Genomic DNA, 12687 nt, shown 5'->3' with positions numbered 1-12687 from the left:
ACACAGCTGGACATTAAGATTATTTACTTGACTTCAGGACAGTGCTGTAAATGTGTATTACAGTCTGCAACTGTAGGGGGAGCCCTAGACAAATATAACAAATCTTGCCTAGTGCTGCTTTAAAGGAGCAGTGCTGAAATGGGTCCTTCTGAACAGGGCTGTTCAGACAAGGTAAGAACAATGCTGTGTTGATTGATCCTTTTTGTAGTTTGACCATTGCAGGTTTTATTTAAACCCATGTGAACTGTATTTTCAACAGAATCCTTTATTATGGAAGTGAGAAACAACTATGTAAAATGATGTCATGCTTTTATGGTGAGTAGTTACCACAACTTCTAAGAACTAACCACTAACCATGTTTATTTTGAGGGAAACAATATCATTTAAAAAAGATATGTGACACTCTGTAACAATTCTTTCTTAGGAATGAAACCATAGAATATGTGACTGGTTTTTAATATAACTGTCTGGATTATCTTTATAAACAATGTCCAATTTCCAATATTTCAGATCATCTGAGATGAAGCCTAGAGAACTCTAGTCTATTCTTCTGATATGAATTGTGACTTTCTCTTTGCAGAACAGTTTCAGGCTGCATTTCTTGATGAAGTGTTAGTCCTTTTCAGCTTTATTTAATCATTTTAAGCTTATTTTGCTTAGAGTGTGTTCTGGGCATCAGGCATTGTATATTTCTGTATATTTACAAAATACAACTAATCGGCGCAGTGACAATATTGGATATCCTTCCTTTGTGATCTGTCAATTCAAAAGAATTAACAAATCACATAATTCTTTAGAAATGTCTTTGTGCAATGTGAGACACAAATCACTGGGCTATTGTGGCATTCTGAGATGGACTGACCTCTCATCTGCACATTATCTGAGGTTGGTACTGAGGTAACTACAAGGGATCTCATGCACTGTCCATTTTTGCTTTTCTTTCTTGCTCTAACAAACCTGATCCAACATAAACATTAGCTTCATAATGATATGAGCTGGATCAGTGGTCCTGGTTATGTATGCACAAAATTGTGCAGTGTGGGGACTCTGGGATTTAACTAGTGAAACTCCTGTATTTTGCTCATGTTTGTCATTCACCACAATAATATAAAATAAAATCCTGAAGCTATGTAACAGGATGTTTACTGAAATGGTGTCATCCTGACAACAACAACACAAATACTTCAAAGAAACTTGTGATCAGTATTGGTCTTTATTTTTCCACATGTTCAGTATGAGTTTACAGAGCAGATTCAGATTGTATACCATGCTTAGCAGGGACTATGGCGGTCAGCTCTTACCTCTGCACAGCAATCAATTAGAACAGAGCAGATAGTTGTATTTATCACAGCAATTCTGTGTAGTACATGGCCAAATGAAATCTTAACAAATGCATAATCTTTCTTTCTCTCTGGCCTAGTGTTTCACACTATTAGTTATCCTTCATGGTCTGTTCTATCCAATTAATATAATTTGAAACACGAGTGTATACTCCGTACCTCCCTGGTTTACCACAGTCCACTCCCCAACTGACTATACCTGCCAACCAGTATGTATGTTCACTCCTCATAACAAAACCCGAGCCACTGTCTCCAGAGCAGGTGTCCTGTCCCCCCTCAGGGAGTCCAGCACAGAACATATTGCCCGTCAGAGGGGACACATTGTCACGTGTTGCTCTCACAGTCTCGATAGATTTATGGCATTGGTCTTGCTCCACAATGGGGAGGCTGATATATCGGAGTTCATTGGCTGTAGTAAAATCTTCAGTCATTCCAAATCCAGAAACCCATCTGCAACCAAGAATTGAAACATCTGAAGTTGGCATCCGTTTTTAAAAGATGGAATTATGACCTGCTGTCTAGGATGTAGGTATGGGTTGTTTGGTGTGTTGTCTAAGATGAAGGGAATGACGACAATTGGTCTCATGTGTAACATGCTCAGAATTTCTCATTAAGTCTCAAATTGAGCACCAGTTGTTAGAATTTAAGCTGTAATTTAATACTATATTAATCGCTATGATTTCATTAGAAAAAATAGGAAGACGTGAATTTTATGCAGGAATGGATTAATTATTTTTATCAATTCAATATCTGATATAAACTTTTCAGCCAATATCAGCCCAATACTGATAACTATCTATGCTGATATTCCAAATGAATGAACACTATTAAACAGATAACCATAAAAAGACATACTGAAGGAGAGAGCGGAAAAATGAGAGGGATTCTTACCCAGAATCACTGAGCTTAGTATCCTGCAGCGGCAGACACACTGGCATAACATTGTTATTAAAGGTAATTGAGGAGCTTAGTTTGATCAAAGCAAGGTCATTATCAAAATTTGCCTCGTTGATGTTCTTGTATCCTGGGTGGACATGTAATGATTCGATAGGAAGTGAGGGGAACTTTATAAGTTCACTGACAAATACATTTCCAACATAAACCTGCAAAAACAAAGATGAAAAGCAATTCAGGATTAAAGACATTGCAAAACTACACCCCAGCATACATTACATATATAACACTGCACAGATGTTATGCTCTGTCCATGAGAGTTAAATTACGCTAAAATCAAAACAACTGATTTCATTTACATTTATCACTCATTCTACACAATCATCAGTGATTCAGAGTCAGTTGTTACTTTAGCTGATTAAGAAATTATATCATATACATTTACTTTGCTATATAAGTTATATCTAATACTTAAGACACCTTCAGTCTTTCTTTAGCAAATTTCACATTCTCCAGATTATGAGCTGCTGTCAGGAGCCATCTGTCTCCAATCACGATCGCCCCTCCTCGACCTCCTGACACAAAGAAGGCCTGCCAGGGGAAAGACCCTGCTGGAGCTTTCTGTCCTCCAAACACCCTCCCACGCACCGACAGCTCTACACTAGGCTTACCACATACTGACATACACACATGTGTATATACACACAAACACACACACACAAACACAGTGTTAGACATTAAATGAAAAATGGTCTGCCCGCTCAGTGTGAGAGAGTAACCCTGAGAAAGAGCATGTTACACGCCTGGTCCACAATGTGAACGGCATCTAAAACAGAGAAGAATCAAGATACAGGATTATAAATGTTATTGGCATAAAGTTGGTCTACAAAAGTCGCCCATGAACATCATTTCAAGTTAAATAAAATTCCTTATATCACAGACCTCACTATTTCATCATGGCAGAGAAAGAGATAGTGTCCATCTTTGATGGTTATGACAATAATTAATCACTGGGAGTATAACTTGCGTTAGGTAATGCAACATTAAAGCACAGGAATTGGTATATGTATTTACCTGAAGACTACTTAAATACAGACAAATACAAATACAGACACTCTTTTCCAACACTTTGTGATTTTATAATGCTACACAGGAAAGATAAAGCCGTGTTTGATAGTATCCAACCCACACTGGTAACGTAACTCTAGTCTGCCATGTGGTGTTACTCTCTACATATGACCAACCTCTGTAGTATACAAAGATTTTGACATTTTTAAACATTGAACAATGTAAACCTCTGGTCCGTTAGGCCTACCACCGTGGAGAGCTCAGATCCTATAGACCCAGGTCCAATATTCAAAAGCCCCTGAATGAATTCGTTACATGGATCAGGTGTGTTTAACTAGAGTTGGAGCACTGTGCAGGGTGGTAGATCTCCAGGACCAGGACTGGGCAGCCCTGATATAAGTGATATATAAAACTTCAGTGTTCCTTGTAATTACATTTGGCTGACTAGACCTGCCATGTCTGTCACAGATTGTAAACGTTTTTTTTACCTACTCTAACGTTAAACATTTTATAAATTACTGCTTAAATATGAATTTTCAAATTGTATAATTTCATAATAAATCTGTACTCAAACATTTTATGATCGACCCTCAGATAACCTGCTTGTCTAGCAAATCATACAAGTCTCTGATTAAGATGATTTTGAATGAGAATTTGAAAGATGTTGCCATTTTGACGTGTTGGAACTAGTATCATCTGACCAGCAGCATGAGGCCTGAAAGCTTTACCTGGAATACATGGAGGGATCACGGCACTGTGGTCATCTGCTCTCCACTTGCGGTCTGCAGCGCAGGTGAATTTGACTATAAAGGGGTAAAACCGAACAGAATGTAATAAGCCAATGCATCTGTATGAAAGTGGTGAAATCCAGAGTGTAGGATCACATATAAATGAACTCAGAAGTGAGTATCTGACCCTGGTAAGCATCTCTGAAGGTGTAGAAGGGCTCGTTGCACTGATACTGAACAAGGGAGAGGTATTCGTTGTTAGAACCAGAGAGAAATTTGACATCACCGTTCAGCAAAGGCTTGGGAGCGCCACAGTCAATGACTGAAAAAAACATCCCACATAATGACAACAGGAAACAATACACAGTGCTCAGGATTTCAGGATCAGAAACTGAATTAACACCAAGTCACTGTACATTTAGTTACTGATGCCAAAAAAAATGTATTCAGTGGTGGCAAATTGACTTAACTGTAAATTATTGTAAAATATTATTATAAATATAAAAGAGAATTGCTGGTCTCCATATTTTCGGCTGGTATGTATTCAGTAACAGTGTAGTGTGTGCTTCAGCTGGCTTACTCTTGCACTGTGGTAAAGGCAAATGCCACCTTCCATTATGCAGGCACATGGACTTAAAACTTCTAATCTCCTGCTCACCCTGAAACACACACACACACACACACACAAACACAGAGAGAGAGAGAGAGAGAGAGAGAGAGAGAGAGATAGTGTGTGTCAGCAGATGATTCAATAATTGGGTAAGAACACTACCCCTGTCCAATGCTGCGTCTCCTCTCACCATCATGAGCTTGTAGCCCTCGTCACAGCGTACATGGATGTAGTCTCTGTAGAAATACTGCGGGAAATCCGGGGTCACTCTTCCATTGCTGATACTCTTTTCTAATTTACACTCCACCCCTTCAAAACACATCAACAAAACTTAATGAAGTTATCCAGCAGGACTTAACAATAGCCTGGCCACCAACAGGGCCTGCTAAAACACAACAAACTGTACTAGGATAAATATTCAGATGATTTTGCAATTATTTTCAACTCTCAGATACTATGCAGCAACTGTAGAAGTTACGTTTAAAGAGTAATATTGCATGTCTTTTATTGCATTGTCCACTACAATAATATCCCTAGTTTCCTTGCTGTCTATTTCAGGTTTATCTCATCCTGGGGTCAGTCTGCTCACTTTGAGTGGTATAGTGGAGGCTCCAGCCACGGCTCTGTCCAGCACCGTCTGTGTGGTACTCCAGTTGCACAGTGTGAGAGCCTGTGCGTACCACGCCGGGGCTTTTCTCACCACAAAACTTCCTGGGTTTTTCACCAGGGACAGTCATCTGAGGAAAAGAAGGAAAACACTGAATGACCACAAGCAGACACAGCATGTGCAGTTTCTTATTTTCACAATAATTTTTAATTTTCTTTTTCTATAATTAAAAAAATAAAATAAATATATATTTGAATCTTTGGGTGCAACGCAGGAACGCAGGAACACAGGAACACACCCTGAAGGGGGCGCCAGTCATTCATAGGGCAATGCAGGACATGCACACACACACACACACACACACACACACACACACACACACACACACACACCTACGGACACTTTTGAGCCGCCAGTCCACCTACCAACATGTGTTTTTGGACCATGGGAGGAAACTGGAGCACCCAGAGGAAACCCACGCAGACACAGGGAGAACACACCAAACTCCTCACAGACAATCACCTGGAGAACGACTTGAACCCACAACCTCCAGGTCCCTGGAGATGTGTGACTGCGACACTACCTGGAGCGCAACTATGCCACCCAAATCTTTTTCTTATATTTATATACAATATTTTTTTATTTTGACAATAGTAGACACCTATAGTGTCTGTAGCATGTCTTCAGGAGACCAGAACAACACTTAGGTTTAATATACACACCCTTCTATGCCCAAACTTGCTGAATGTTTTATGTGTTTGTCTGCCAAACAGCCACAGATGCTACAAGAAACAAAACTTTTGCAATTGCCAGTTCATACACCTTCCAATCAAAGCCTGTCATGCACCAAAAGAAGGGAACTGATACCGTGACATCCTACTAAATGTCTTTCAAAATGTTTCTGCAAACATACATTTATGCCTACTCATCACGATAAAAGCAGAATTAGGGAAATGAGGATCTAACACACAGGAAAATGGTTTTAGGAAGTATTTGTCCTGGATATTTTGCACCCATAGCAACATCCCATTAGCAAAGTTCACTGTTTGCTGTTAAATTGGCACATGGCATGATGGAAATCTACTGACATTACAGAGCTGATTTCTCCCAGACACATTAAAAACTATGCAGTGTATCAGTGTAACATACCAACAGCCAGTGGAAGAGGCAGCTGTGTCCCTTGTTGTAAATCTGTTCAATGTGAAAACTATCGCTGAAGTTGAGTGTGACTTCAAAGCCAGGTTGCACAGAGATGTTGTAGGCACAGTCCATTCTCAGGGGAGAAGGGTCTGGATATCCAGGACTGGACATGGTCCCCTCTGACTCTTTGAAAACACCCCCTCCACAATCCACTGATATGGACAGGAAACACAACATCATTTCTGACTTCACACTACTGTTCTATAAAGACCAGGACCTAAGTTCACTGGTATGAATTGATCAGACCAAGCAGTGCTGCTGGAATTTTAATAATCACTGACCACTCTTTTAGACACAACCACTTTGTTGGTCCACCTAAGAGACAATAGCTCAGTTGCAGTCAGTCATTGTGTAGTTGTCACAGAACACAAGATGCTGCTGGCTGGATATTTTCTCACTACTGAACTGATGGGTTTCAAAACTCCAGCAGCATCGCTGTATCTGATCCACTTGTACCAGCACAACCCACACAAGCAAACCACCACAGCATCAATATCACTGCAGCACTGAGAATGATCCTGTATCCAATACCTGCTCTGGTGGGCATCTGAGGATTCTGTCCATTAAAAAAACATGGTGAAAATATGAAGGCCAACAAGTGGACCACAGACTGTAATTTTAATAGAACAAATTGCTCCTGTGTCCCAAACAACATACAAATGCAAAAAAAACAAATGTAGCTGTTTCTAATATTATTTGGCACACATCCCCCCAACCCCTGTGGTTCTTACACCAACGACAAAACTGCTCATCTTTACATGAACGACACTGCCCTTATTCATAGTTTTATCAGTGAGCTTTTGTTTATTTATAGTATTATTATATCAGACACAGACACCTTCTGAAACACTATTTTGCTCAAAAAAAAAGTATGGTCTTCTAATGGTTCATGTCAAATAAATGTCTCTTATATTGGAACCAATGTCCAAATACATTTTAGGCCGCTGTGAACCACATAGTTGGGTTTTAAACGTGAAAAAAATCTAAGCATCTTGTTGTACACCTGAGGATTATAATAAAACAGATTTTGACAAAGGCATCACTTACAAGCACAGGTAAGTCCATCACTCTGCAGATGGTAGCCATGGTGACATGCACACATGAAGGAGCCCAAAGTGTTGAGACAGATCTGAGAGCAGGGAGGATCAGAGTTTTCCAGAGAAACAGGAGAAGAACACTCGTCCACATCTGGATGAACATAATATGGTCTTTGCTTTATATAACAACTTATTACACATAGCAGCTTGTATGTTTATAACTTCATATTACTTTATAATATGCTCATTATATTTGTAGACCTGGATCACTCTAAAGCTGCTTCAGAACATTGTGGATTGTAAAAGAATATTCATTCATAGTCTGTAACTTCTTATCCACTTCAGGGTCATGGTGGGTCCGGAATACCTACCAGGAATCACTGGGCACAATGGTAGGAACACACCCTGGATTGGGCGCCAGTGCTTCAAAGAGCAGCACACACCCACACACTCACTCACACATTCTCTGACACACTTATGAGTAGCCAATACACCTACCAATGTGTGTTTTTGGACTGTGGGAAGAAACCCGAGCAACCGTATAAAACCCACACAAACCAAGAACGCACCAAAGTCCTTACAGACAGTGACCGGGAGGGGCTTTGATCTCTGCAGGGTGTCGATCACACAACCCCAGGACATTACACACTGCGCTACCATGCTGCCCTCTGCACCAATAAAATAATACATGATAACATCATAATGCCAATGTCAATGACATACCAACAGCCTGGTAGTGGGCAGAGAAGCCAAGGTGTTTCAGAGGTCCCGGGTTTGAGTCGTCAGTCACAAACACCAGCCGGAGACGATTGGTGGGAGACATGATGGGCTTACTGCCAGGGTGGTGCACATCCGTGGCCTTTTGACCACAGAACTTCCCCAAAACTTTGTTATTGTGCAAAACCTTGAAAGCAAAATACAAGTGAAAATGAATCCCAAAATAATTTATCAATCTGTCAGCAGATTTACCAGAGAAATGGAAAAAAGATCTTCAAATCATAGTTAATTTACTGCACTATCAAAGTTACCAAATAAACACCTGACACACTAAAATCTCCATTCTTTTCAATTAATGCTATATTCACTCTGTATATATTAAATATGATTTATTAAAACAATTGATCACTAATAATTATTTAACTGTGTATAATACTGTGATGTCTGCCTGACACTTTTAGGGGTTTAGGTTGTGTTTAGGGGTTGATCGTGTCTTTTAGTTAATGCTCGGTTTGTGTGAGAGGATAGGCGTTGGCAGAGCTGTATCCACTATCAGGGGAAACTTGTGTGAAGGTAGATAAGGCTTGGTCAGTTTTCACCACATCAAACCTAAACACTTCTTTGTTCACTTGCTCATTTTCTGCATTTCCAATGTCATTACAATACTATAGACTTAATAGACGTCAGCTACCATTCCTGCATGTTTAAATGACATCACATGAAAGCAGGTCTGCTAGTAAAGTATATTTAAGTTGTGCTGTTTATTGTGTTATATCACTGCATGAGATGCTGCAGCTGAAGCACATAAGCACATTATAGGTGTGTTAAAATCAAGCTAGAAATATATTCTGATTTTAAGGATTTAATAAGGTCTATGAGAAATATTTTTGCATCATTCCGTTATGCAGCACTCACAGTGAGCGAGTCATAGTAGCAGTTGGCAGAGGGCTCAATATCCAGGTAGTTGAATGTCAGTTTTATCTTGTATCCAGGTGGAACTTCCAAGTCCCATTGTTTATGGAGATCAGCTGGATAGGGTTCAGGATACAGAGGAGACTGAACCTCATCATGCATCACAACCTTACAATAACCCACACTCACACTCACCCACAACAGACTGAGAGAGAGAGAGATGGAGAGAGAGAAAGAGAGAGATATATATATTGTTTATTCACTATTCACTGAAGCAAATGAGCAATTTGAAAAAGCCACCCTTGGAGGAAACACAAGCGTACCTCCACCCCATGCCCAAGGCTGGTGGCACTGTGTGGGATCAGAAAGAGACTCGGTGATGTGTGGAATTCATGACATTGTGTAAAAGATCAAAATATTAAGAAATTAAATCAAGTGCATATCCAGAATTTCCCAATCAGGGTGTGGAGCCAACCAAGTATGATGATGAAAAATGATTTTTAAATCTACTGGCCTTTGATAGATGATGGGGAAGTGCTGTAAAGTTATTAGTTAACTTTGAGTAAGTTGTTTTTTATTTTTATTTTTTTTTTTACTGATGAAGTTATATGATCATATGTGTGAAAGAATACAGTTTGTGACATGATGGAAAAAATTAAATAATATGTTAAACTCATCCTTAGGACTGTAACCGTAATAAAGAATATAACTTCATAAATATGAGGAATACTTAAAGATGTATTTATTTAGTTTAAACCATGCTTCTGGTTTATTACCTTTTTCTTCATTTACACTACATTGAGGGGCAGAGCAACAGGTAACTGCCCTGAAGGTGGTACAGCCGGTACATTTCATGTCATCAGTTGTTCATTGCAAAAACACTATGTATCCAATATGTTTGAGGATCATAAATGGAGTGTAAAGAGCAGAAAAAGGACTGGAAATTATCAAAGGATTGTAAAAGGGAGCGTAAAGTTAAAAAAAAGGTGCAAGTTCAGAAAATTGAACACCCCAGTTTGACTCCATATAAACTTCAGCAGGCTACTGATGCAGAAAAAAAGGCTAAAACCTGATTAAGTGCAGAACTCTGATTGAAGCTAATGTGGTGAAAAAAGCAGCTGACATGAGAAGGAGAGATCAAAATGTTTCCTGACGTCCACAGCAGAAAAGAAACAAGCCTCGACTTTAACCGAACCATCACCTTTGTCTTTAAACACAAGTCTCACAGTTTTTTACCAAGATTACTGTTCACGAGAATGACTTTAGGAAATAAAAATCACCTACATTAATGAGAAAGCGCTGTTGCTGCTCACTGTCTCCATTGTGAACTGGTGGATCAGATTTTCCACTCTCTCTCCCTCTCTCTTTAAGGTGAAATGGATGCCAGACAAAATAATATGCCTTCTACTTCTCTCTCAGTTTCACTTCTGCACTCTGTGGCAGAATGTGGCTGTTTTCAGTCTTCTTTTCCTTTCCTGAATTTCATTAAAATAATCTGTCTTTAATAACTGAACTCATACAATAGGCTTGCACTGTTTCTTCAGCATAATCCCCAGTGCTGTGAGATCATCACGCATCATTAATGCCTCTAGACATTTAATATTAATAATATTTTTGCCACACTCAATATTCGAGACTTAAGTTTGATTCCCTGCCTGGGTAAATACACAGCTCTATTAAGTAAATAATTTCACATCTGTATCTGTGATAAATGTGATAAACGTACTTTTACAGTTATTGTAAAATTTATAATGACATTTTTCATCAGCCTTCACCAGCGCCCGGGGAGCAGCTGGGTGTGAGGTATTTCAGCCATGGATGCTGAGGGAGGAGACCGAGCTGTTCCTACACTCCCCTGTCCATACGTTCATGTCAGTGTATGGAGGGGGGGGGTGTGTGTGTGTGTGATGAGCTCTCGCCCCTCGCAGCCGTTGTATGCTTAGCTGAGCTGAAGTGTGCTTTTAGGTCCTTTACAACTTTATTTGCTAAACACGGGAAAACATGGGAATTTCTTTTTTCATTCATCCGTGAACTTACATTTACGTTTCGGCATAGCTGCTCGAGCTGAGGGTAGGTACATGAGCTTTGCCTGACGTAAACAAGGACTACTGACGTGCAGACTGACCAATTAAATGTTTACAGAGAGTTTACAGTCCGACCGTCCCATCAGAAGATTTTAGGCTACTTCACCACGCCCCCTTCTCACTCAAGTAGGGGAGGGCGGGACTAGTTTGTCAACGAAACTTCTCGAAATTCTATGTAAGCTATAGAAAAACAAAATCCCGGACGTTTGTGAAATTTTAATTTTAAAAACGAGGACGTCTGGTCACCCTAGTTCTGTGATCAAATTTTTGACTGTATAGTTAATTAACAGCTCCTTTCAAAGTTGAAATGGGTGTGATTGAGTGAGGAGAAAATTACAGCATGTAGGGCCGTGGCCCAATGCGACCAGGACTGAGAAACACTGAGCTACGGTCACTCCAACAGTCGAGAGAAAATTTAAGAAACAACCCAAGGATGAAAACATCAAGAGATATTTATTGTGTTTGGTCTTCTTTTTCAGTGCTTTTTTCTGTTCCTTTAATCTTACTGTATTTAGTGGCTTCTCTTGTTTATTCATGTGCTCCCTGAATATTGTTTTGTGCTTATTTCTTAAATACGGGTGTGTTTTCACACTCTTTGCCATTATACTACTATGTTTAGGCCTATATACCAATGACAGAAATAGTTGGCACAGAACACTTTACTCTTATTTATTATTAATGTTAGCATAACTATTAGGCAATGACAGTTATCACTGGTGCTGGGTTTGGAGAATTCAGCGCTTCAAATCCCAATTTCCATTCTGGCACTTTTGGAAATCCTCAAAAGCAAATTAGTTAAACATACCTCAGTATTTGACGTATACTGCTCATGACTGACTCGACCTGTCCAGCAGTTGTAAGCTTTTCCAGATGAGAGAAACCAGTGATTTGAAATGAAGAGATTGATACAGGGAGAGTTTAAAAGTCAGAGCAAAACCTGGATTTGTTTGATTTGGCTAAAAGGCAATATGATGTGTGATGATGTGTAAAAAAAAAAAAAATCAGACAAACAGAGACACAAATATACACAAAGCATGAAATGAATTTTGATAATGAAATATGTGATTATTTAACACCTTGAAAAGGTTTTGGTGAAATATAAAGTAAAATATGCATGGGTTTTGGTGAACTTGAACACTGGCAACATTTCGTCTGTGCAAATATTAGTTCTCCAAGAGTTTGTTGTATCAGCTGTTGTGCTTTATCTGTTAACATTGTACCAGTAAAGTGATCACACAGAAGGTAAAGGCAGGCAGATACACTCACACATTTCTTGTAGACCTTGTTTTTGTTTCATGGGTCTGTTTGCTGAGGTCAAATTCCACAGCAACAGTGTTGCCTCATAACACTGATCAGGTCAGTGTTATTATAAGAACTAAAATCCATCAATGCTTGACACAAACTAGAATAAAACAGATTAAACAGGGGCAAAAAGGGCAAATATACAACTCTAGATAGATACCACTTTAAGCAATAAGCATTGTTAAAAT

The 12687-nt window shown here is 39.3% G+C and overlaps 1 protein-coding gene across 2 annotated transcripts; it reads right to left on the bottom strand.

Annotated features, from left to right (window-relative positions):
- Nucleotides 1–1202: 1202 nt before the first annotated feature.
- Nucleotides 1203–12134, bottom strand: LOC136708970 (complement C1r-A subcomponent-like). Of its 2 annotated transcripts, none has more exons than XM_066683909.1 (13): nucleotides 12003–12134; nucleotides 9117–9318; nucleotides 8208–8388; nucleotides 7495–7635; nucleotides 6397–6599; nucleotides 5230–5377; nucleotides 4831–4949; nucleotides 4611–4689; nucleotides 4218–4352; nucleotides 4031–4105; nucleotides 2715–2911; nucleotides 2232–2443; nucleotides 1203–1790 (listed from the first exon to the last, which is right to left on the bottom strand). In XM_066683909.1, the coding sequence occupies exons 1-13, from the start codon at nucleotides 12026–12028 to the stop codon at nucleotides 1433–1435; spliced, it is 2076 nt and encodes a 691-aa protein (XP_066540006.1). In that variant the 5' UTR covers nucleotides 12029–12134; the 3' UTR covers nucleotides 1203–1432. The 2 variants fall into 2 exon arrangements, with proteins under 2 accessions (XP_066540006.1, XP_066540004.1); XM_066683907.1 differs by lacking the exon at nucleotides 12003–12134 and adding an exon at nucleotides 10398–10550.
- Between the last annotated feature and the right edge of the window lie 553 nt (nucleotides 12135–12687).

This window comes from Hoplias malabaricus, chromosome 10 (assembly GCF_029633855.1).
Source record: "Hoplias malabaricus isolate fHopMal1 chromosome 10, fHopMal1.hap1, whole genome shotgun sequence".
In the NCBI taxonomy this organism is placed as follows: domain Eukaryota; kingdom Metazoa; phylum Chordata; class Actinopteri; order Characiformes; family Erythrinidae; genus Hoplias; species Hoplias malabaricus.
Note: the sequence above shows the minus strand (reverse complement) of the source record. Positions and strands in the feature narration are given on the sequence as shown.